General features: G+C 45.6%; 1 protein-coding gene across 1 annotated transcript in view; it reads left to right on the forward strand.

Annotated features, from left to right (window-relative positions):
- The window catches only part of DOCK11 (dedicator of cytokinesis 11), a 362537-nt gene that overhangs the window by 174922 nt on the left and 161140 nt on the right, over positions 1 to 26475 (forward strand). The window contains exons 37-42 of the mRNA XM_088453072.1: positions 5239 to 5305; positions 8073 to 8120; positions 12823 to 12962; positions 14730 to 14845; positions 16775 to 16912; positions 21467 to 21649. Of these exons, the coding sequence (XP_088309198.1) occupies positions 5239 to 5305; positions 8073 to 8120; positions 12823 to 12962; positions 14730 to 14845; positions 16775 to 16912; positions 21467 to 21649 (692 nt within the window). The remainder of the gene's footprint in view (positions 1 to 5238; positions 5306 to 8072; positions 8121 to 12822; positions 12963 to 14729; positions 14846 to 16774; positions 16913 to 21466; positions 21650 to 26475) is intronic.

The raw sequence follows: 26475 nt of genomic DNA on the forward strand, positions 1-26475 counted from the left end.
GGTTAGGCGGCAGTCATTGGTGACAGACCGGAGAGGTTGAGAGGGATTGTGTAAGAAGATGAGGTTTGGGATATAGGGAGCTGTGAAGTTAAAAAGGGCCTTGTACATGATGGTTAGGAGTAGGGAGGGTACGATTAAAAATGTGCAATAAACCCGTGGTTAAGGTGCCCAAACACCAGTTTGGGCGGGATGCAATCCCGACAGCCAGCTTCCCGACTGCATTATCCCGGCGGGGGTTAAATGACAGGTGTCTATTTGTAGACGCCTGTCATTTTCCCGACGCCGGGACACTGGCGCCCGGCATCCCGTTCGAAAGGATGCCGGGCGCCGTGAGCGGACAGCCACGGGGGTGGAGGGTTAGGTTTAGGGCACCCGGGAGGGACTTAGGGTTAGGCACCCCCTGGGAGGGTTAGGCTAGGGGGAGGGAGGGTTAGGGTTAGGTACCCCCGGAGGGGACTTAGGGTTAGGCACCCCCCGGGGGACTTAGGTTTAGGCAGCGGGGAGGGGGAGGTTAGGGTTAGGCACTTATAGGGGGGGATTAGGGTTAGGCACTTGGGGGGGAGGTTAGGGTTAGGCACCCCTAAGGAGGGTTAGGGGGTTAGGTTAGATTAGTTTATACTTACCTTAACGACGATCGGGATTTCCAGCGCTGTCGGGCTTCCGCTGCCGGGAACTCTGCTTTTGTCGGCCAGGTGCTGCCGGGAATCAAACTGCCGGCCAGGGGGCCGGTGGTATTTCATACCGATCCCGTTTGGGCACCCCAATCAGGATTTTATATAGATTTAGCCATTTTACGTGGTTAAGCCAGATATAATTGGGTGTGATGACCACGATAATTAATGAGCGTCTAGAACAATTGAATTGCAACACCGAATGGCCATTAATTATCGCCGCCTACAATACAATTGAATCACCCCACTGAACATGTTTACACGAATACACCAATAATATAGTTTTAAAGAAAGGGAAAGGAGGTGAAGCTGCAATGAGATTGTAGAGGAGACAGGCACTCTAATAAAAAGATGAAACAAACTTAGAAACCGATGGCATTTAGCCATATGCTGGGTACACACTAGAAGATTTTTCGGACGATGTGCTGCATTGCACCGACATATAATCCGGATCGTCTAGTGTGTATGCATTATGGGCTTGATTCAGCAAGGATCACAACTGGGATTACACAGGCAATCGTCCGATTGTTGTGTTCTGCGCATGTGCATGCATCGAGGGGGCGGTCGGCGAAACGCAGGCGTGCCAGTGCGTTTGAATACCTTTGCAGGGGCGTGCATAAATTATCTACTGCGATGCCATTCGCAGTTTGAGTACTCATAGCGTGCGACGAGGTTAGCAATTTCTGAGTAAGGTCAGCGCTTGTGCAAGTGTGCGTGAGGCTGCGATGGAACTTGATTGTACTGACGGTTTCGCAATCTTGCTAAACATTACGGATGTGTGTAAGATAAGATGGGCGTCCTTATGTAGTGCTGCGACGGCATAGTGATCGCAATGCATTAGAATATCTTCGCAGTGAGATTGCATGCGTAATCGCTATTGCAATCACAGTTGCGATCCGTAATCAGGCCCTATGCACGCTACCACGCACCGATAAGCGACCCAGCTGCCGACGCCAGGATAGTGCATGGTGCAGGTGTACAATATATTGGGTGGTCACTCAGCCTTAGAAATGATAAGATGCAGAGATTTATCTCCGTAATAAAGGCACAATATTTTCAACTTGAAACATAACATTTGAAGAAAAGCTACCTGAAAGAGATGGCTGTAGCTTCAGCCTAGGTGGCATTTCAGTGTGTTCATGCCCTGTCATTTTGTATCAACAATGTTGAAAATGTGTATGAGAACACCCAGTAACAGCTCATTACGTAGTCTGTACAGCTTAGCAGTGAGCTCAGACGGCTTAGTGAGGAGCTGAGGAGAAGCTCTGTAGGAGTTCAGTAGAGACAGAAGTTACCTTAGTTCTATTATCATGACTTTCTATTGCCTGTGTAACTGACACTTTTTGTTACCTGGGTCCTGACACCCTGATGCGTGTGGGCTCTCCTGAGTTCTTGATACTTGACTACCCATGTGCAACTATGTCACGGCACTCTGCTAACTGTGAACCTTATTCAGAGTCCCGGCAAAGAGCTGGAATCAGAGTGATAGCTTGCGCTATAGTTCTTCCTGGTTCGGGTCCACCGTGGCTAATGTGCATGCTAACGTGTATTTGCGTTACAGTAGTCCATAGGCTGAAGATGGCAATAGCTGCCAGGGCCAAGCTCCAGAATGCTTTGCATTCCAGAGCTTGGTAAATCTGACAGCCTAGCAGTCCCCATAGAAATCTTTGGAGGCTGCTTCGCAGTCAGAAGAGGAGGGGTCGTGGCAGAGGTCTGAGATATCTGATGTAGTACCTCCATCTTAAATTATGGGGATTATTAGATTTTGTGGGGATCCTGCGAAAACGGGTGTTTTCAGAGGATTACCCGTAATTTCAATTTAATAAATTACCCCTCAGTCTCACGTCAGAATACGTCAAAATGCATCTCTGCGTCCTAATCAGTCTCAGACACAAATCTCTAGCTGCAAACTCGTCCCCTGGTTGTACCTGGCTGAGATGAAACTGGATTGTGCCTGGAGGCGTGGTTTCACTGTTAGTATAAATAATGTGCAAGCTCCCCCTTACCCAAATCAATATTATGAAGCATTCTTTCATTGTGTAAAACAAGTGTTCTCTGCACTGTAAAATTGCTTACAGTATAAATCACTATTGCAGCAGTTTTATGAGTTTAAATGGCCATGTTTTTATTCTGTTCGTCCAATCGCGCGCAGTCATCATTATCAACTTTACACCATGGTCAGAGCATAACCTAGTTAAACCCCTTCAGAAGCCTGCATTTGAGACTTTTCAGCAAGCATGTTATTCTCAATTTGCGAATACAAGCCCATGAACTTTCTTACTTTGGCTGCGACTGCACGCCCACTGTGAAGGGACCCACACCCACTTTTTCACGACTACACGTTCATTTCAGTCCAGGGGCGTGATGTACTAAGCATCGCATTATCGATGCATTACATACCGTGGTTGATTACCACGGTATGTACCTAGAATGTTGCAAAGGACAGCTCTCCCAATAAGAGCTGTCCTTTGTGATGTCCCCAGATAGAGGTACTTCCGGGTTTAAAACCCAGAAGTGCTTCTGGCGTCCTTCCGATAGGATCCGTCTCAGAGGAGGCGTCTGAAAAGAAGCCTATAGGCTTCTATTGGGTAATGCCACCTAAAGATGGAGTTATCCACCGGGATGAAGCGGTGCTTAGTACATATGGGTAATACAGTAAATCCCCCAAAAATGCTTTACCGCATTTTTCCCTTTAGTACATCCTGCCCCAGGTCTCTGCCCTCTAATCATTCACAGTCTCAAGACAAGTTGAGACGAAAAAAAAAAAATCTCAATTGACACTGAATAAGGCCCTGGCTGTGTGAAACCCTGATCTACGGCTTAGGGGTAAGGATTCCCAACTCATTTTAATTCTTGTGCTGCTAAGTTTAATAAAGATTTCTACATTACACCGATTGCTGGGTTCAGACTCTTTTCCTGTTCATATCCCTGATAAGCTGCCTGTTGCTCCCTCTGATTTTCTCTCTGGTGATTGAACAAGTAGCATCGCTCCTGAAATCAGTCCCTAATGTGCAGGTTGGGAGTGGTAGGTGTAAGGTCTCGCTGTGTAGATGATATCTCTGATTTGGTCTCTGATCCATACCAGAATTTCTCCTCCTAGTCATACAACAATGCAGTGAGATGTAATGCCTCTACATCTCTCCCATCAGGACACAGAATATCTCAAATCAAGCTATACCTTTAAGATAGAAGAATAAACAATATTTAGGGTTTTTATAGCTGTAATAGGGTAAGCATGCATTACTAATCCGATCTGCTTCCGAGAAGCTGGCCACCGCAGATGCCCAAAAGAGGCCAGGAAATCTCCGTCTGCCTCTTCCCTCCCCCCCAATGGCAGCAGCACGCCTACATTTTTGATAATGAAGGCCGTTACCGCCTCCTCCCCGTACACAAACTGCAGCAAACTGTCAACGTATTTGAGCAGATCGGGTTCTGCTCATGCGCAGATTCAAGATAATCAAGAATCTGCGTTCAGCATTGCACTTACAGGTACGTGCAATGCTGAATCAGACCTCCTATTCATTATTAAGTAACATTCAAAAAACTCTATTTTATTTGGAATGGGTTCTGTATGGGAGATGGACAAATGGAAAGTCAACAAGCAGAAGTGGCACAGCGATATCTCAAAGGTTCAACAGCTGTGCCTTGTCTGCTTGTAGACATTTTAACTGTTAACAAGGTAACTACATACCCAATGGGTGACAGTGTGAGGAGTATATTTCTTGTAAGTTCTCGCCAGCAGGACCCTCTTCCCTACCCTCACTTTTACCATCATCTTCTCCCCACCGCCAGTAACAGCACTGATCCCTTGGATTTAGCCAGCGCTGCTGTTGTGGATATTGTTACTGCATATACAGCAATACTTATATAGCTTGTGTCCCATGTTCTGCAGTAATGCTGTACTTCAAGTCTTTTGCACTTCTTCTTGTTTTGTTTGCACCGTTTCTATTTATGTGCTTTGTAATGAACTGCTGACTCCTTGTGGCACAAATCTAAATAAAGGCTAATAATAATCAACTATGGGCTCAGTCCAATTGTCTGCGATGCTCTCGCAGGCGCGTGTCACTGCGACAACAGCCGATCTTGACGGAAGCCCGAATTTGCTTAAAAATGGTTGCAGCCCCATGGGGCTCCGAGCAAAATGATGCACATCCGGGTTCGGAGCGGGCCGCGTGGGATGCGAGATGCGGTGTCGTTGCCGGTGTTTTAACGCCGTGGCAACGGCACAGCGTACCTTTCACAAACAATTGGATTGACCCCTTAGAGTGTGTACTGTAATAATCATGCAATGTCAAAAATTTTTAAACTCCATTATGATGTACCTGTACTAATTTACAGAGTGGGTTTTAGCTATGATTTTTTTTATTATTGTGCAATCATGCTACTGTAGTAACCTTAAAATGAGTAGCAATAGAGCTAGAACAGTCTTCTACTGTATAAATATTGCAGGGAATTGTAAAAAAAATAAAAACTATTTTCGTATAGCTTTAATACATGATGGTTCCGCCACTTACTATGGCATATTCTGTTTTCTGCATAACATATTATAAACATTTCTTATTTTCAGATTCGCTGATCAGTTACTGGAACAAAATGTCCCCACAAGAGCTGTTAAACTTTCTCACGCTTCTGGAGTAAGTATAACTACTAATGATCTCCAGTTTGTTATATACTGTAAATCTCAATGTTACTATGGAGCCCACAAATGTCTGGCTTCCCGCCTATGTAAAGCGGATTACATGATCGGTGTGCTGAGAGTCAGGAGCAGGGTGATGCCATCAGTCTTAGTAATGGTCTACCTGTACTTATAGTACGTCAGAGTTGTCCATGGTTCCTTGTCCATGGTTAGTCTCTGGTCCACCCTTACAACACATCCTGCCATACCATTTTGTGTAACTATCATTTTTAGTTTAAAGCACCCAAATCTCCTGCAGCACTGTAAGTCATCCATACATGTTTTGTTAATAATGACATAAATGTTAACAAGACCAAACGAATGAGAACCTTGTACAGAACACGGACATGATCCCTGCATTCTAAACGGATCTCTAAAGGCATAGTGGACTTTATATTTGTTCTTCTTGAGGTTATTTTGCCCTATTTTATACTAGTTTTTTATTTATTTAAATTATCTTTGGCCATATTAAGTGTAAGGTGTATAACATATTCTAACAATTATGCTATATTAAAGGAATTTGTAACTTTTTATTATAGCGCTCCCTTGTGTGTATTTTTTCTGTTGTGTATTTAGTGTTTGCAGAACCTTTTTGGGAGTTGCAATATGGGTAACAAGTGATTATCATTATATATGGTTTTGCGCCTGATCTAGATATTTAGCTATATCATTATTTTCATTTTTTGATTAGTGCCGCAGCCCGTGGACATCTCTGTACGAATACCATTGACTGTGGCATTATCATAAAAAGGCATTCACTCTGTGGCAAAAGACGCAGTCGGGGCTGCAATAATATGCACCTGTGAATCAGGCCCTGTTTCTCTAGAACTTTTGTCCACATTCAGAGGTGGACAGAGTTTACATTTTTTGCAACTGCTCGACGTTTTGTATACAGCATATGTGTCTGAGCCGCACTGTGCATGTGCTGCCATGGTCTTGTGACGGTAATCGCAATGAGGATTTTTCACAAATTGAATGACAGGCAGGGACCGTTTGGTGGGTATGCAGTCAGGAAGTCGACGGTCGAAATGACGACCGCCAGCTTCCCGACTGTTATATCCCGGCAAGGTACTAATGATAGGCGTCGAAATCCCAACGTCTATCATTAGTCCTACGCTGTGAGACCGACGAAGGTAAGCCAGGCGGCGGCAGCGGACAGCCGCGCTTAGGTTAGGGGCTCCTGGGGAGGACTTAGGGTTAGGCACCCTCCCGGGAGGGTTAGGGAAGGGCTAGGGGAAGGGGGGGGTTAGGGTTAGGCACCCCCAGGGGGAGGTTAGGTTTAGGCACCCTCAAGGGGAGGTTAGGTGTAGGGTGCGGGGAGGGGGGTTTAGGTACCCCTGGGGGGAGGTTAGGGTTAGGCACTTGGGGGGAGGTTAGGGTTAGGCACCCCTAAGGGAGGGTTAGGGGGGGGGGAAAGTTAGGGATACATTAGATACTTACCCTGTCGGGTAAGTATCTAATCTATCCGTCAGTATTACATCTGCCGGGCTGACGTCCGGCGGGATATAATACCGATTCCCGTTTGGTGGAGTGGCAACCAAAACGCCAGCGTGCTGTGGACATTTGGGGGGTTGTTTCAGGGGATCCGGTCTAAAGATCTACAGTAAAAAGGTAGACAATATGTAGATAGACACCAGATTTTAGACAGTCAATAGGTCGACAGGGACAAATTGTCGACACGTAATAAGGTCGACAGGTACAAATGGTTGACATGGTCAAAAGGTCAACATGCATACGGTCGACACAAAAAAGGTTGACGCATGATTTTTTTGTTTTTTTAGGGTTAGGCACTTACCCCAACGGTTAGGGTCAGTCATCTACCCTGACGGTTAGGGTTGGGCACCAGGAGGGAGGGTTAGGGTTAGGCACCAAGGGGAGGGTTAGGGTGAAGATTAGGGTTAGAAAAAAAAAAACATGTGTCGACAATGTTTGTGTCAACCATATACCAATCGACCCTTTGATCCTGTCGACCATTTGAACCTTCTTACATGTCAACCTTTACTGTGTCGACCTTTTGTCCCTGTCAACCTTTTGTCCTTGTCGACCCATTGACTGTCTAACATCTTGTGTCTAGCTAGACATTGTCTACCTTTTTACTGTAGATCTTTCAATCCACATCCATGTTGCTGCCAGTGTCTGAATCCATTCACGCAGTGATTCTGGCTCGGGCTTTTTATTTGCGATGGACATTCTAAGCAACCATATGGTTGGTCGAGGTTCGATGTGACAACCGCTGTTAGCCCTATGCTGCGTTTTTATACACAAGCGTCGAATCTGAGAAGTCAGCTGTGGGCGTGTCTGTACAAAAGACAGTGGCGGCGTCATTTGCACAACTTCTCATATCTGCTGCGCTAAGAAGACACAGCACCGACGGCCTCTGCGTCCATATCTGAATCAGGCCCACTGCTTCGCTGAAACCATGGCTATTTATTATTTTACTCATCTCTAATTGCAAGCTTTGTGCTAAATATAGATAGAACTTTTGCCGAGAAAGGGTTTTCTTTATATTCATATTGGTCTCAACCAAGGAGCGTATTTCATGAGCACAAGTGGGCAAATCAGACTTCTGACTGTAAAAAATAAAAACATGAATGTAAAATTTCAATTACAGTGACAATATTTTAAATGTTAATTCTTTTTGCTAAGTGACACTTAATGACTAACACTCTTGATAACTGAAAAAATCTTTATACATTTATATCATGTAATTGTTTTATTCCCTTTAGGGCTTGCCTATTCCACTTCAGATACATAGGAAAGAGAAACATGGCAAGGTACAGTCAACAGTTAATATACACTAATAAAAGTAATCCAGTTGTTTTCTAATGTGAAGCTTGTTAAAAATGTATATATGCACATTTGTAATATAACTGTGGTGATCTAATTAAATGTTGAGCTGTTATAAATGTTTTATGACAGATTTAATGGAGCCCAGATAAAAAGTAATTTAAGAACATGTTTCATTGAATGCTCACAGGTAAAATAAGCCTTTAGGTGTAATGAACCCCTGTGGCTTGTTGTTTAGAAAAATGTATTGTGATGTGGATAACTGTGGATGTAGTTCCAGAGACATACTGTACTGTGATGTGGGTAACTGTGGATATAGTTCCAGAGACATACTGGACTGTGATTGTGGTAACGGTGGATGTAGTTCCAGAGACATACTGTACTGTGATGTGGGTAACAGTGGATGTAGTTCCAGAGACGTACTGTACTGTGATGTGGGTAACTGTGGATGTAGCTCCAGAAACATACTGTACTGTGATGTGGGTAACTGTGGATGTAGTTCCAGAGACATACTGTACTGTGAAGTGGGTAACTGTGGATGTAGTTTCAGAGACATACTGTACTGTGATGTGGGTAACTGTGGAGATAAATCCAGAGACATACTGCACTGTGATATGAGTAACTGTGGAGATAAATCCAGAGACATACTGCACTGTGATATGAGTAACTGTGGATGTAGTTCCAGAGACATACTGTACTGTGATGTGGGTAACTGTGTATGTAGTTCCAGAGACATACTGTACTGTGATGTGGGTAACTGTGGATGTAGTTCCAGAGACATACTGTACTGTACTGTGATGTGGGTAACAGTGGATGTAGTCCCAGAGACATTCTGTACTGTGATGTGGGTAACTGTGGATGTAGTTCCAGAGACATACTGTACTGTGATGTGGGTAACATTGGATGTAGTTCCAGAGACATACTGTACTGTGATGTGGGTAACTGTGGATGTAGTTCCAGAGACATACTGTACTGTGATGTGGGTAACATTGGATGTAGTTCCAGAGACATACTGTACTGTGGATAACTGTGGATGTAGTTCCAGAGACATACTGTACTGTGATGTGGGTAACTGTGGATGTAGTTCCAGAGACATACTGTACTGTGATGTGGGTAACTGTGGATGTAGTTCCAGAGACATACTGTACTGTGATGTGGGTAACATTGGATGTAGTTCCAGAGACATACTGTACTGTGGATAACTGTGGATGTAGTTCCAGAGACATACTGTACTGTGATGTGGGTAACTGTGGATGTAGTTCCAGAGACATACTGTACTGTGATGTGGGTAACTGTGGATGTAGTTCCAGAGACATACTGTACTGTGATGTGGGTAACATTGGATGTAGTTCCAGAGACATACTGTACTGTGATGTGGGTAACTGTGGATGTAGTTCCAGAGACATACTGTACTGTGATGTGGGTAACATTGGATGTAGTTCCAGAGACATACTGTACTGTGGATAACTGTGGATGTAGTTCCAGAGACATACTGTACTGTGATGTGGGTAACATTGGATGTAGTTCCAGAGACATACTGTACTGTGATGTGGGTAACTGTGGATGTAGTTCCAGAGACATACTGTACTGTGATGTGGGTAACATTGGATGTAGTTCCAGAGACATACTGTACTGTGGATAACTGTGGATGTAGTTCCAGAGACATACTGTACTGTGATGTGGGTAACTGTGGATGTAGTTCCAGAGACATACTGTACTGTGATGTGGGTAACTGTGGATGTAGTTCCAGAGACATACTGTACTGTGATGTGGGTAACTGTGGATGTAGTTCCAGAGACATACTGTACTGTGATGTGGGTAACTGTGGATGTAGTTCCAGAGACATACTGTACTGTGATGTGGGTAACTGTGGAGATAGTTCCAGAGAAAAAGCTGTTGTCTCATGTATACCTGCATGCCAATAGACTTGACCCAAGTTTTCGACCAGATTAAATTAGCAAGCCTGCCCAACTTGTTGACCCACATCGTTCAGACATATCGTCTATATACACCCGCCCATGCACTACAGATATAGCATATGTTCAAAATGAACAGGTAATATCTATGTCAGTGTGTACCCAGCTTAAGGCTCGACTACAAACCACAAAAGATGCAGACCCACAATCAAGAGCACAGAGAAGGGAGAGTCTACTACATCCGCCTAATCACAGCCTATCTGAATCAGAATGTGAGTGAAGGAAATTGATTGCATGACCAATTGGTTTCTCTTGGCACAAGTGGCTACTCTCTTCCTTGGCTGCAGTCGGAGTACCATATTTTGCCAAGGCTGCACATGAAACCTACCAGGAGGTCCCCAAGGAGCGATGGCATAAGTGGCTGTGCTTGTTCTTGGTGTCCATGCCTACAGTGCTTCTTTATAGTTCCTCTACTTGCCCCAATGACCACATCTCACAGTGCATTCCCACTTCACAAGCTTCGAAAAACACAACCTCAAAATAAATCTAAAACTCTATTTCTAGGTGTTTCGATCCTCTTGCAAATGTCCATAGTGAAAACTGTAAAAACATCACATCACTGTCCAGCCCCTACTACTTATGGTCAATCCCTTAAAAAATATATAGTTTCGGGGTACTGGGGTGTCCCAGCACCTTTATCAACCACCTTCAATGTTCTTGAGGATCTGAAAACGAAGACAACAGTATGGCAGTCGACTGGAGAGCAGATAAGGCACTTAACACGAGTGTGAGTTTTTAAGTTGCCCTGAACTGCTTCTAAGAGCTCGTTCAGAAACCAACTATATTTATTGAAAACATAAAAAGGGGTATAGTACACATTTTAGCCAATCACATTACTTTTCAGATAAACAAATATCATAAGTACATTCTCCTAGAATTGTTTAATATTCCTTTCTTCAAGGTTTTTGATTTAGGAACATAACAATACAGGATGTAGTTTGGAAGCCGACAGTCTAAATGCCGACCACCAGCTTCCAGACTTTCTAATCCCGGCGTGGTACTAATGACAGGCGTCGAAAACTCGACGCCTGTCATTAACCAGACGCCGGAAGACCGTCGCCCGGCATACCAAACGAAGGTAAGCCTGGTGCGGGCAGCTGCGGGGGGACAGGGTTAGGTTTAGGCTAGGGGAAGGGAGGGTTAGGGTTAGGCACCCCCGGGGGAAGGTTAGGTTAGGTACCCCCCGGGGGACTTAGGTGTAGGCTAGGGGAAGGGAGGATTAGGGTTAGGCACCCCCGGGGGAAGGTTAGGTTAGGCACCCCCCGGGGGACTTAGGTTTAGGCTAGGGGAAGAGAGGAGGTTAGGTTTATTCACTTAGAGGGGGGATTAGGGTTAGGCACTTGGGAGGGAGGTTAGGGTTAGGCACCCCTAAGGGAGGGTTAGGGGCTAGAATTAGGTTAGCGATACTTTTCTTAGGGACGATCGGGATTTTCACCCTTGCAGGGCTGCCGCTGTCGGGATTTGAACCGCCGGCCATGCTTCCGGCGGTAATACCTACTACACCCAACAATACTTGTTCCATTAAGAACAAAAACAAAATAATGTCCCAGACGGTGTTTTGACAAATTCTGCTGTGGTTTCACCTCATGAAAGCTGATGGTTTTGGGAACATGGAAGTACAGGCCTTGAGTATAGGCTTTTCTCCTGATAACATGTTCCAAGGTTTTTGTGACCTTCTGCAAGAATCTAATGCATAATTTCTTAAGGAATAGAACCACAAATAAGAATTGTTTACTTAAAGCAGAAGAAACAGATGAATTAATAAACCATATAGAAATGCTTTTAATCACACAAAAATATAGGAATACCCTCATAAAAGTGACTATACTATGTGGCATTTTCTTGTGTTTAGTAACCCTTTGGGCCTGATTCTGAGTTGGACGCAAATGTGGTCAAGGCTGCGTGTTTTGCTGCAGATGTGCCTTTATGATTATGTCACTAGAAAGCCTTTCCCTGGTGTACGTCCGGGTGTCCGAATGTGCAAAGACTAAGATGCCCATCGTCCGCATCCGTAGACACTGATATACCGCTTGTGACGGGTGCAGGTGCAGCTTCTCCATCTGTATATGGCCTCCTATGTCAGCGGTTCTGAGTCTTTGTACGCAGCCGCTTTCATCGACACACCTTTGACGCTCCCTGCGTCTTTTTAGCCACCACCCAGACACCGATCATACACTGTCCAGGAATGCTCCTTACATTTCTGATAACGTGCTGCGAAATCTGTACTGCGACTCTGTACTAAAATATCAAGAAGCATGCGCGGACCGACTCGTGAGCATACGAAAAAACGGCGCTCCACTGCGTATGACATCTCCGCTGCCTTCAACGCAGGATCAGGCCCTTTATGTGTATATGCTGCATTGGATATTTGACCTGTGATCTGTGTGTGTGTGTTTGTTATATGCCACCTGTCTTTGTGTGTATTATATTGTACATCCCACCTGCCTATGAGTGTCTCATGCATTGCTCGCTGTTGTGATACTTTTTAAAACTTGAACATAACAGCATAAACTAGCAGCCTTGGCATGTTCCTCATTGCCTGTAGAGATACTCAGTCTCAGCTCCTAAACCTGCCCTATTTATTATTGAATATCTGTTCATCTGTTTACAGAACATGATTTATTCAGCAGAAGTGTTTGCTTTTAATGTAAACTATGACCGATCTGGCTGCGCTTCCTTAATAGGTAATATATTGTGATCATTGTCCTTCCAGAGTTCAGGATGTGTGGATATCTAAGCATGCTGTGGTGGGGGACAGAAAGTCTCAGACCATGCCGGCTCTCCGCAGCAAAACAGGAGCCATGCGTCTACAGCATCTCAGCAGCTTAGAAAGCTCCTTCACACTTAACCATAGTAAGTCACTATATCTGTCACAATGAAATACTACCGGAAGGTAAAGTTAAGGATGGTTATTATGTTTAAGGTCAACATTTAAAATCTTGGTACCTGGCACAAACTAACCGGTAGGGACAGTTTGAGGCAAGATGATGACCAAGGCAGAAAATATATTATAAAAGTATGGGATAAAGTATTGCTGGCACTGAACGTAAAACATGAATCACGTTATGTGCAGAATAAAGGCAGATACTGAGATAGAACCATAGCATGCTGAGCAAGAAAAGTGGTTGAAAATAGAGACCGTTGTACTTGATAGTATGTAACGCCCATATTAGTGGCTGCATTTTTTCTGCTTGTTACTTTTACAAAGTAAGCCTAATGGCTAGTATATAAAGCCTACTAAGCCTAATGGCTAGTATATAAAGATGTACCATAGACTGTTACTGCTAGGGTACAAAGCAGCCACCCATTATGGTGGTTAGTAGACCTTCTTCAATATTGTGGATAGTTTGCAAAGTTGCCCCTATTATGACATTTATGCCGTGACCAGCTCTGCTGATGGTTAAGAGGAGCAATGAAAGGGGTCATTAAGAACTAGTAGAAGGTTCCCATTTTGCTATTGACCTTTCCAGCAGCATATTACTTATACAGTGGAAATGACTGCTATAATCCACTGGTATATGATAGGGATGTAGCTAACATCCTGGAGGTTGGGATGCCGGCAATCAGAATACCGGCGGCGGAATCCTTTCAGCCAGGGGGGGATTGGGGAGGGTTAGGGTTAGTATACTGTACCTTCAAGGTACCGGGATTCTGACAGTCGGGATGCCGTTATCGGTATTGTGATTGCAGGCATCCCGACTGCCAGGATCCCATACCCAACCCATGATATTGCTAACCAATTAACTATTTCTACTAGTTATTAATGGTAAAAAAAGCTTAATGGGGCTCCTGACATTTGTTTAAAAATATGAGTTTCATAGTTAACCTTTTGCTCTTGCTGAACTCCAGGCCCCCATCCTTAATGGCAGCCTCGTCATTTTGTCTGTACATTATGACGCTACATACAATGCAATGAAGTCTTTGCTGGAAATAAAAAGTGGGGGCCAGATAATCTGCATGAGCTGTTCAGCCTGCCCATCTGCCCTACGTTACATGGTTGTTGGAGTCACAGCACTCACATGTTGATACAGTATTTAGAAAAACAGGGAAAGAGGTGGCATTGCCTGTGGCTACCAATCAGAGTCTGTCATTGTGCAATGTAGAAATGAAGCAAATTCTGATTGGTGGTTGCTTTGGGTAACACTACTGTACCTTTTTACTTTGTACTACTTTTCATAAATGTCCTCAAATGTATAGTATTAGGAACATAGACTAGAACCAAGGTCTGTATGCCCATCATATTGCCACCTTCACTAATGCATTGTAGTTTTACCTATTATTTTCTTTCACATTTAAAAAATGTTACTCAACGGGCATAATTTCACTCAAAGGGGTCTGTGAGAGAAATTGGAGGGAAATCGGGTGCAAGCACCAATAGCTCCAACCCGTAGTGATGAGGAAGTACATGGGAAGTAGTTGGATTTATAGTAGAATTTAATTGTAAATGTCATCCACAGGCCGCTGATGTGTGTATCAGTAAGTGCGTCCCAGCTCTATTTGGTTGTGTCATTTAAACACCATTGATATGGTATAGCTTAAACAAATCTATATTGTCAGCTACTATCAGATATTTGTATTGAAATAAGGCTTTGATTTCTCTTGTGCTATATCTATAACTAGGTCTAGGTATCAGTGAAGCAGATATCTTACATCAGGCATTGCTAGAAGGAAATTGTACCACAGAAGTGTCCCTGACCGTGCTGGATACCATATCCTTCTTCACACAGACCTTTCGGGTAAGCTGTCACTGGTAGCTATAGGTATCTGCTCTAATACTGTTCCCTAATATAAATTGAAAACATCTTTTGTACAGCTGTGTCCTCATAAACTATTGCTGCAATCACGCCAAGTAGCCCTTCTCGACATGCCAGGTCCCGTTTGCGCTGAGCGTCTATTGTGCATCTTTGTTGCAAACTGTTGAGACAAACTGCTTCACGAGGCTGCACTTATTAATTTTTTGTGCAACACTAGTATACAGTACGTTACGCTGCGACTCAATACGCCACTGCACAGCGCGACTAGTAGGGTTCGCTACATGGCGTATGGAGCAAAGATGTAGCAGGACACATATGAAGTGGTATGTTGCAGCGCACGCGGCTTTCGTCCACGCCAAGTTCCGTGGTGCTTCATATACGGATTCAGTCGCACACAGATATACAAGTGTTGAATATCAAATCAATCGGTGCAGTCTCCTGCAGCAATTTGTTGTATCTGTTTGTGACTAAAATTTTTCGAAAAAGATGCAAAAAAAAGACGATTGGTGCAAGCCGAGTCACAGGGGATCTGGCGGCTCACTTACATAACGTATTGAGGCTAGATGTATGAGGATACGTCTGTAAATACTGTATATAGCTCAGAAGAGGCGGGCGGCTAGTTAGTGGAACACAAATATACCAAATACAAAATTATTTTCCAAATTATGTTGCCTCATTATTAGACCTTAATTTGCATTTAAAGAGGCTGGGAAAAACCATGTTGCCCCACAAGTGGGGCAGATTTAAAGGACCTGATTCTGAGTCTGATGCATCTGCATTAGCTGCGATAATTTGTTCCTGCATACTGAAAATCCATGTGTGCATGTGGAAGCCTGCCCCGCCCACTGTATTTCCCTTCACAGCCGTCATCATTAGTACCTGGACAGTATGTAATTAGTTATCTTGGGACTAATCGCCACTTTAAAGACCTACCAGCTATCTCGCTGGAATCGTGAAATAAAGCAGATTAGAATCTCAATCAGTTTTTCAATTTCTCAATAGATTTCAATTCGGTCAGAACAAACCTAAATGAATATCCAGAGCAGGCCTGGCCCAGCATGTTCAGTTGTGGGAACTTCTAAGTTCTGTTCTGAAACTGGCCCAGATCATCTCACTTCTGACGTGGCCCCAATGTCCAGCAAGAAGACGGCAACCACTGTGGGCATCCTGACAGGTCAAGCGACCGCATCACTAAAGGCCCTCCAGCCTAATGTTGCATTTCATATACTAGGCAAGGGGTTAAGGGCCTGATTCAGCACGGATTGCACGGCAGCGTTCGCACCCGCTAGCTGCGAAAATATGCTAATGAATGCAATCACTGTATAAAGCTTAGCTGCCCACTTCCCATGACATGCATCCGCATGTCAGTGAAAACAACAGTAACATCGAGTAACATCGGAACCATTCGCACAGTATTGGTTGACATGACCCTGCTGCACAAACTGCTAAACGTCCTGTCGCCATCTAGACCTCTGCCAGCGTATAGAATTGCAGGGGCTTAATTATGCACGACATTTTAAAACGCACAGGCACATCTGCATTCTTCCGACCCCCCCCCCTCTCCACCCCCAAACTGTCACTTCATGTCAATCACTATGCGATTGAACTGCGTGCTCACTGCGATTGCTTTGCAGTGGCCGGTTCGCGCACGCCCATTGCGATGCATACGCAGAGCACAAAACATCGACCAGCTGCGTGCAAACTAAACTGAATAAGGCCCTAAAGAAAGATCAGAGACTCGGCACATGTGTGTACTCACCTGAAATACCAGCATAACCCAAGAAGGCTCCACTCTCCTGTTCCTCAGTGTTGCCAATGTACGAAGCTGGCATATTCTAGTTGGTACTGGTCTTTGGAAAGCACACATCATTAATTCACTTTGTAAATAATATTTTTTTCTGCTCCTTGTAGACTCAGCTCCTCAACACAGAGTGTCATAATCCCTTGATGAAGAAAGTGTTTGATATTTATTTGGCTTTTCTGAAAAACGGACAGTCAGAGATATGTTTAAAACATGTCTTTGCTTCACTCAGATCCTTCATCAGCAAGGTAGGTACTGTAGTCTGAGACTTGGGAACATTGCAGCAATATTATGTAAAAGAGATTGCAATGTTTATAACACATTGTATACTGTATACAGTACAATAATTAAACTGTAATACTATGTACATATGATGCACACATGAAATATGCTAGTATACTAATAACTTCCCAGCAGGCGGGTACAGTGTGCAACTAATGTGGGGTCTGAATGAGCAGTTTGGGGGTGTTTTTATATTTAAAACACAATTGGTAGGTTTATTCTGCGTTCTGCTGCAAGGTCTCTGTGTGGGTTATGTTCTTAAGCTGGGTACACACCTAAAAGATATATCTGCAGATTATGGTTGTTCATACACACTGAACAACCATCATCTGGCCGTGGGTCGCACGTGACACTCTCTCCGCGGCCTCCGCTGCAAGTGTATGGGCAGTTGGATGATCGCCGGTACGCACAGCACGATGGACAGATATATGGGCAGTACAGACAGTGTAATGCTTAGCATTACTGCCTCACAGCACCGAGGTCATGGGTGTGATTCCCACTACGGCCTTAACTATGTGGAGTTTGTATATTCTCCCTGTGCTTGCGTGGGTTTCCTCCGGGTACTATAGTTTCCTCCACACTGCAAAATTATACTGGTAATAAACTGGCCCCAATAGAAATTAAACCCAGTGTGTATGTGTGTGAACGTGTGGTAGGGAATATAGAATGTAAGCTCCAATGGCTCAGGGACTGATGTGAATGGTGAAATATTCTCTGAAAGCGCTGCGTAATATGTGTGCGCTATATAAATAACTGGTAATAATAATATATCTGCCATCAGCTGTGCAGCACAGCCGATGCAATATGTCTATGAACGACGTCGTTCACAGACATATCGCTGGTACACACTGGCCGACGGGCATACAATATATTGGCAGATCTATTGATCGGCCAATATATCTGCCAGTGTGTACCCAGCATTAGTGTTTGTATAGAGCTTACTGTAAGTTGCAATGGGAGTTCTAATGCTAAGCTTGTTTGCAAATGTAGTGAGTAATCCTATATAGTATTAGGGGATTGTCTATTATCAAGACCTGTTTAGTAGGATTTAAACATTCAAATACAAACACTGAATTAACGTGTTTATGAAAAGGTTTTTACAATGCTTAATTGTATTACACATGAAAAATCGTTTAATGGGTAATACGTGTAAGATATGAATAAGTGTATATAAGGAAGAGCGGAGTATCGTGGCAGCAGGAACGCCGGCGACCTCAAGAACAGGTATTTACACAGCAAAGAGATATTTGGACTATAGTTGGCATGGGAACTCATGGCCCAGACAACAACATCTGAAGTAAGCGCCGCATTGACATTATATATAGTATCACTTTTGTAATTGCTATAGACTGAGACTTACACAACGATTTTTAATGTGTTATACAATTAAGCATTTAATAGTAAAAGAGAAAAAAGATAGTGTACTGCGGTATAGTGTGAGGCTGCTCGGTACAATGTGTTGCACTAATATATACTGCCCCCATAGGGGTAGAAACAGAGGCCCTGATTCAGAGCCGGATGTTCTGACAGAGTGCTCGCTCTGAATCAGGACCGTCCCTCTGAATTTAAGAGCGGCCTCCCGGACTCACCATCGACAGCAGGCCCCCTTTGGTGCGAGACCCATAACGACGGCTTGGCCGTCGTTATTCGGGTCTCGCGCATGCGCACGACGGAGCCGCCTCCGTCGTGCGAATGCGCACTTGGCCAACATCGACCCGCTTGCGAGCGATCAGCGCTCGCGAGCGGGTCTGAATTAGGCCCAGAGCGCTAGTAAGTGTGTAAAAAAGGTAAGCATCAACAGTGTAAATAATGAAAACTTAATGTTTATATTCTTTTTAGAAATATTGTTATTGGAGCAGGGGAGGCAATGGGAGGTGTCCGGTGTTCTCTATGGAGAGAGTCCACTTGTGCTCTATATGGGCTGCGCTAGCTGCTAACCCTATCTATCCTTACCTGAAGGTCGATGGTGTTAGTACAGCAATCCTCTTCTCCTTGTGGCTGCCGGTAAATTACAACGTGGTGGGAAGATTGCAACATATATTTGGCCAAAGATGTTTGCCCACCTATCACGTCACTGAGAACAGGGGCAATTCGATTGCAGCCCGCAGGCGGCACTTAAAGCGAATTTCTGTTCACTCACTCCTAAGGCTTAAACAGAAATTTTTTTCCCTTATCAAAGCTGCAGCGAACGTGTTAACTTATTGCTCCAGGCACTTATCCTGGAATTTATGGGTTAATGTACATTAGCCGCGGATTGACCCCACGAGTAAAAGGGCTTGTAAGTGAATAGTTTCGGGCACTAAAGTCCGAGGCTACAAGCCCATATCCTCACTTAGTAAGTATCGAACCTAATTGAATCCGACTCTAAAGAGGGTACAGAACAAAGATTTCTTAAAATAAAATGACATTTTAATACATCAATTTACAGATAGAATGTGTCATTTTCAGACAAAGTCAAAATAGCTTGTTAATTTTATCAACTTGTCTGCTAACTGTAACCACACTGGGCAGTTTTTACTTTTAACATTCATCTGTTACAAATACCCCCTTCACTATCCAGCCCGTGTAGAATATACCGTTACATACAAACATATTAGGAAATCTGACACTTCCTTCATTTCTGCATCTACTTTCATGTTGTACCCATGTCCCACACTTGTTTTAGGTGATAACACATCTGCCAACAAATCTAGGTTAAAGTATTTTATTAACTGGAACCATGCAACCAAGACTGCTAAGAGTTGTAGGCATGTCTCAGATCCTCAGAAGGGATGCAGTTAAGATATCAGTGGTCAAAATCCCAGCGCCGTAATCGAGACCCGCGGGTCGAATACCGGCGCCGGTGTCCCAACATTATTATTATTTATTATTATTTATTACCAGTTATTTATGTAGAGCACACATATTCCGCAGTACTTTACAGAGAATATTTGGCCATTCACATCAGTCCCTGCCCCAGTGGAGCTTACGATCTATGGGCCTGATTCAGAGCCGCTCGTAAGCGGCAGTACGCTCGATCCGAGCGATGTTCGCCCATCTGCGCATGCGTACGGTTTATAATACGCATGCGCGAACCAGTCAGTGCGGCCGAAAATCGTTTGTTCGCTATATAGCGAATGCCTGCTATTTTGAGTGACAGGATGAGGCGTATGTGGGTGGTAACAGGGGAAGGTGTTTGAAAACGGGGAGTGGAATTAAGAACGCAGGCGTGCTTAAAGGTCAAAACGGGCGTTGTATGGGTGTGCATAATTAAAACAGCAGCGTCGTTGACCACGTCACCTGGTTGATTTATAGTCAGAACTGCTCGCAGTATAGTGGTAGGAATAACCAACAACAAGAATAGCGAGCAGTTCATACGCTGATCGATGTACTCGATTAATCTAATAAATAGCGGACATGACGTATGATGCGAGCGGCCAGGGGGCGTATTTTTCAAATAAACGTCCGCATGTTTTGTTCGCTCGTTCAGACATGGAGGCGACAACAAACCGCAAAGAGCGAACGGTTCATTTGAATAGCCACCCCCTTTTTCTGAACGAGCAAGCGCTAATTGTGTCCGGCTCTGAATCAGGCCCTATATTCCCTATCACATATACACACACAAACACACTAGGGTTAATTTTTGTTGGGGACCTACCAGTATATTTTTGGAGTGTGGGAGGAAACCGGACTACCCGGAGGAAACCCACGCAAGCACAGGGAGAATATACAAACTCCACACAGTCACGGCCATAGTGGGAATTGAACCCACAACCTCAGTGCTATAAGGCAGTAGTGCTAACCATTACACCGTCTGTGCTGCCCGACATCACTTGAGATGCTGACGCCGGAATCCTGACAGCTGGCATTCCGAATGCAAGTATAGAGGGTGGGTTTCGGTTTATGCACCACCGGAGCGGTTACAGTTAGGCTGCGGGGAGGAGGGTTAGGGTTAGGCTGCAGGCAAGGGGGGTTAAGTTCAGGCATCACCGGGGGCGGGTTAGGATTAGGCACTAGGTGGGAGGTTTAGGCACCAAGGGGAGAGGGTTAGGTTTAAGCACTAACGGGGAGAGTTAGGCAGGTTAGGATGCAGAAAGGGAGGGTTAGGAGAGAAAGGGGGAGGGTTAGAATACTTAACGAGCCCCTGTTAGGATGCTGAGCATTGGGATGCCGCTGTTCGTCTTCTGGCCGGGCAGCATCCCGACTGCTGATCTCACAACTGCCGGTCTCCGATATGTATTACCCTCAGAAGGGGCAGAAGTTTAATCATAGGAGACAGCTCTGTGAGGTCTGCGAGGGTATGATCATCCCCAATGTTTGTGCTGAGACAGCCACAAGTTGTGTTTACGCATTGCATAAGGGGGTAGGGTGGTAAAATGAGCCCCCCGTCCAATTATTTTGGAAATATGTGTTTGACTTAAATATTTTGGCTTTCTCAGTTGTCATTTGATACAAAGATAATTCATGTCTTTCTATTGCAAATACTTATGTTGCGTTTGTGCATTTCACTTTGACTGATTATATTATTCTATTTTGACAAGTTTCCGTCAGTGTTCTTTAAAGGGCGAGTGAACATGTGTGCTGCCTTTTGCTATGAGGTTCTCAAGTGCTGTACATCGAAACTCGTCTCCACCAGAAACGAGGCATCTGCGCTCCTCTATCTTCTCATGAGGAACAACTTCGAGTTCACCAAGAGGAAGACATTTCTCAGGACACACTTACAGGCAAGACAATAATGAGAGAGGATGCTAAGGCACCTGTCCACTTTCTGATCTGCAATAGACAATAGAGTTGTTATATGTTTCTGCTTTTATCAGATCCATTTTTACTTGATTAGTCTAGGGCAGGGGTGGGCAATAAGCAGCCCTCCAGCTGTTGTTGAACTACACATCCCAACATGCCTTGCAGCAGATTTAGCATGGCCAAATAGTAAAACTATGTCAGGGCATGCTGGGATGTGTAGTTCTACAACAGCTGGAGGGCCGCTTATTACCCACCCCTAGTTTAGAGTGTTCTAGGCCAGAAATGGGAAATGCGATACACTTCACTGGCCACATGGGGGCACCACTACACTTCAAAAGGGAATCAATCGGGAAGCCGACTGCCTAAATACCTTGCAGCCGGCTTCCCGACTGTCATATCCCGGCAAGAGTGAAATCCCGGGCGTCTAGATGTAGACGCCCGCATTTCCCGACGCCGGGAGACCGGCGCCCGGCATCACGATCGTAGTGATGCCGGGCGCCGCGAGCGGACAGCCGCTGGGGGGAGGGTTAGGTTTAGGGCTCCCGGGGGGGGACTTAGGGTTAGGCACCCCCCCGGGGGACTTAGGTTTAGGAAAGGGGTGGTTAGGGTTAGGCACTTAGAGGGGGGATTAGGGTTAGGCACTTGGGGGGGAAGTTAGGGTTAGGCACCCCTAAGGAGGGTTAGGGGGTTAGGTTAGTAAATACTTACCTATCCACGATCGGGATTTCCAGCGCTGTCGGGCTTCCGCTGCTTCGAACTCTGCTCATGTCGGGCTGCCGCTGACGGGAATCGAACCGCCGGCGGTATTTCATACCCATTCCCTTCAAAAGGGCCACACATTACACTGAAGCTTGGTAAAAAGTTAAAAGAATACCGTTAATCATATAATGTAATAAGTTATTAGACCGGTGGGTATTTATATAATTATCAGCAAGCATTGTAATGCAAGACAAACAAGTGTCACAAGTTGTAACAAATGGGAGGGAGCTGGGGGCTGCAAGTGAAGGCTTGGAGGGTCACGTGCAGCCCTAGATATTCTCTCTCTCTCTCCCTCCCTCTCTCTCTCTCTCTCTCTATCCAAAAAGCTGTTGTGTTGTGCTGTTGCTTGAACCATTGAGCGGAAGAGAGCATGGGGCCAGATTAATTAAGGATCGCTATTGCGATCACAGCTCCGTAGTCGCACGCAGATCTGCTGCGAAAATATTCAAATGATTGTAATCGCATTTCCGTCGCACTGCCAGCATAGAGACGCCCACTGCCAAACTGACCAAAGGCACCTCAGTTTCGTTGCGTACCCAGCCGGAGTCAGGTCACTGCTACGCAGGGGGGCTGATTAACAGCCCCTGAAGAGTTCATTATTTTTTTTCAAAGATCTTCATGAGCGGTCAGCGCGGACAGTCCAGGGGACGTCCGTGCTGCCGATCCATTGCAAAGACGCCGGTACTGATCCGGGGACCGCGGCGGGAGCCCGGGGGCTGTGCTAGCCAGACCCTGGAGGACTCCCAGGACTGCAGCCCGATTTATGGGGAAGTCAGGTAAGCTGCGGATCACCACCTGCGGTGATCTTCTCTTTGCGGTCCTTTCCCCCCGGATATTTGGGACGAACCGGGGGATGACTGTAGTGGAGCCAGGCCATAGACACCTGCGCTTCCACTTAGACCTGCCTGAGGACACGAGGGGCGCAATGCTTGGAAAACACTGCGCTTCCAGTGCCCCAAGAGTTAATCACCGGCCAGGGGAGGCTGCCTTCCCTGTTCACAGCCGGCTCCTCCCCTCTGCACAGCGCACCTTCCACTGTGGTCTGGCTTAGCTGCAGCAGCTCTCCTCCCACAGGAACGCCTCTTCCAGGATCTCTGACACCCATTTTCTCCTTGGCAAAGTCGCATATTTCTGAGGAGCGCGGAGCCTGGGTCTCCCTACTTACCTCTCCCCAGTGTGTGGTCAGCGTATGTAGCACTATAGCCTACCAGACACTAAGTCTGTGTAATTGAATAGTAGTGCCATTTGTGCAGGTGTTTTTATTCTGCATTGTTTGTGACTTTATGCTAGCTCTGTCTGCCTGTGTTTCTGTTTTCTTCTGTCAGCCATTTTACTTTCCCTGTGCTTATTCTCACTGAGCCCTTACAAGTGTTGTCAGGGTGTGTATTTAGCCTCACAGTTTATTTCTTCTGTGTGGTGGGTCACCTACGGTGTACACGCTATACTTTACATTATGTCTGGTAGTGAGGATGATGTGCAAACCTTGGCTCCTGTCCTGCAGTCATGTAAAAAGTGTGCTCCCACATGCCCCTCTACTGTCTCAGCCACCTCACAGGAGCCTCCCTGGGCGTGCTTTGCTCAAGCACTGACGGCCTAGGCGGGATGCTTGGCAGTCCCTCCTGTGTTTCCCCCACTGGGGTTACCACAGCAGGCGATTGTTTCCTCTCAGAGCCTGCTTCAGTCGGCTGCACCCATACAGGTTGTTTCTAATCTACCATGGGTGAATATGTTTTCTGCTACGTTTCAGAACCTTACAGATATGCTGCAGGGGGATGCACCCCAAATTAGATAGACTAAAAGACAATTGCCGTCATATACCATATGATGACGATGACGTGACGTCTCATGACTGGGAGCTTCCAGATGATTCTGACTCCTAGTTCTCTGCACGAGAGGTGGAGCCTAAGTAAAAAATGTATATTCCAGGTCTGATACGGGATGTCCGTGTGGCCTTGGTCATAGAGGAGGACGATCCTCCAGCTCAGGTCCAAACATGCCTATTTTAAGGACATAAAGGTGACCGCTGCCATATTTTCTTTATCTGATCAACTGATAGACTACCTGGAAGTGACATGCAAAACACCTGGACAGCGTTACCAGCCTCAAAGATGCCTGGTCTATGCATATCCTTTTGCTGAGGACTATTTTACCAAATGGGAAACTTCCCCAACGGTGGATTCTTATTTGACGCGCTTGGTTAAAAGTGCGACCCTACCTATGCCTTCCATGTCGTCCTTAAAGGATACTACGGATAGGAAGGTGGAAGTTTGAAATCTGTATATTCTCTTTCAGGGGCAGCCTGCAGGCTGGCCATGGCTATCTGCGGGTAGCCAGGGCCATGGAGGTCTAGGCAAATTCCCTTGAAGGGTCCTTGTCTTCGGATGCTACCAGCAAACAGGTGACTCTAGTTTGCAACTCCGAGATTCAGCTGTACTGTATATATTAACGAGGCTGCTCTGGATGTCAGCCTCTTCAATTCCAGAATTTCGACTGCGGCGATTGCAGCTCGCCGCTCCCTGTGGCTACGTTCTTGGAGAGCGGATGCGGACTCCAAGAAGAGTTTAACGTTTTTACCTTATAACGGTAAGGTTTTGTTTTGTCCTGACTTGGATAAAATTGTGGATACGTTGGCAGCTGCTAATTCTGCGTGCCTGCCTTCTGCTCCTACTCCCTCTGATTCTAGGACCTCGTCCTTTTGGACCTATCGGCCCCAAGGTAAGCCTGAAGGTCAGTCCTTTCCACTGCCAAGCACAAGAAGCCGGCTTGGAGTGCAAGACTTCCAGCTGCCAAGCCTCATGAAAAACCCTCACCCTGATGGGACGTGCCTCCCCTTGGGGGATCCCAGGGTGTGAGGCTAACTTCTTCAGTTTGCCCAGTACTGGTGTCAGACCACCACAGACACCTGGGTAAGAGAAGTGGTCTCTCACGGGTACGCCTTCTCCTTGCGCAGAAGGCCTCCCCATCAGTTTTTCTGCACAGACCTTCAGGTGGACAAGATAAGGGCTTACAAATCCAGAAGGCGGTACAATCCTTGCTTCACGCAGGGGTCATAGTACCTGTATCCCATCGGCCTGTCCTCAGTCTCATGTTTCTGAACAAATTCCTCAGGGTACCCCAGTTCAGGATGGAAACCCTACGCTCAATTATACTGGCTTTGGAACCTGAGGATTTTATAGTGTCACTGGGTATTCAGGATGCATACCTGCATATTCCAATTACTTCGGCTCACCAGTGTTTTCTCAGGTTTGCTGTTCTGCAACAACATTTCCAGTTTCGGGCTCTGCCGTTTGGCCTCTCTACTGCACGTCGGGTGTTTACCAAAATTATGGCGTTAATGGCATCCCATCTGCGGTTGCAGGGGGTCCGCCTGTTACCCTACCTGGACGACCTGTTACTGTTGGCAGGTTCTCCAGAGGTATTTCACCACCACCTACAGCTGGCAATATCGGTGCTTCAAGCGCACCGGTGGTTGATCAATTGGAAAAAGTCCAGCCTGATTCCTTCTCAAAGGATGCTCCATCTGGGAGCTCTGTTGGATTCACAACAACAGCGGATCTTTCTGACTGCGGAAAAGATCTCCACTTTGCAGATGCGAGTACGCAGATGCCTCCACAGTGGGAGAGTGTCCATCCACTCAGCGATGCAGTTACTGGGATCCATGGTGTCGACTTTTGACATGGTGGAATATGCCCAATTTCATTCCCGGCCTCTACAGAAATTGATCCTCTCCAGGTGGGACGGATTGCCCTATCGGAAGGCACAAACGATGGTGCTCTCTCCGGAGGTGTGTCTGTCTCTTGCTTGGTTGCTGCAGACGGACCACCTCACCAGGTGGCATCCCTTTTGGATTCTGGACTGGGTCCTCCTGATGACGGATGCCAGTCTCTGGGGCAGTGACAGGTCCACACTCGTTTCAGGGATGGTGGACAGCAGAGGAGTCTGCCTTGCCAATCAACATATTGGAACCTCGGGCAGTCTTCAGGGCCCTGCAACACGCCATACCCATACTTCACGGAAAGCCCGTGCAAGTTCAGTTTGAAAACGCCAC

The sequence above is a fragment of the Taudactylus pleione genome, unplaced genomic scaffold, assembly GCF_031769625.1.
Source record: "Taudactylus pleione unplaced genomic scaffold, aTauple2 ptg000039l, whole genome shotgun sequence".
NCBI lineage: Eukaryota > Metazoa > Chordata > Amphibia > Anura > Myobatrachidae > Taudactylus > Taudactylus pleione.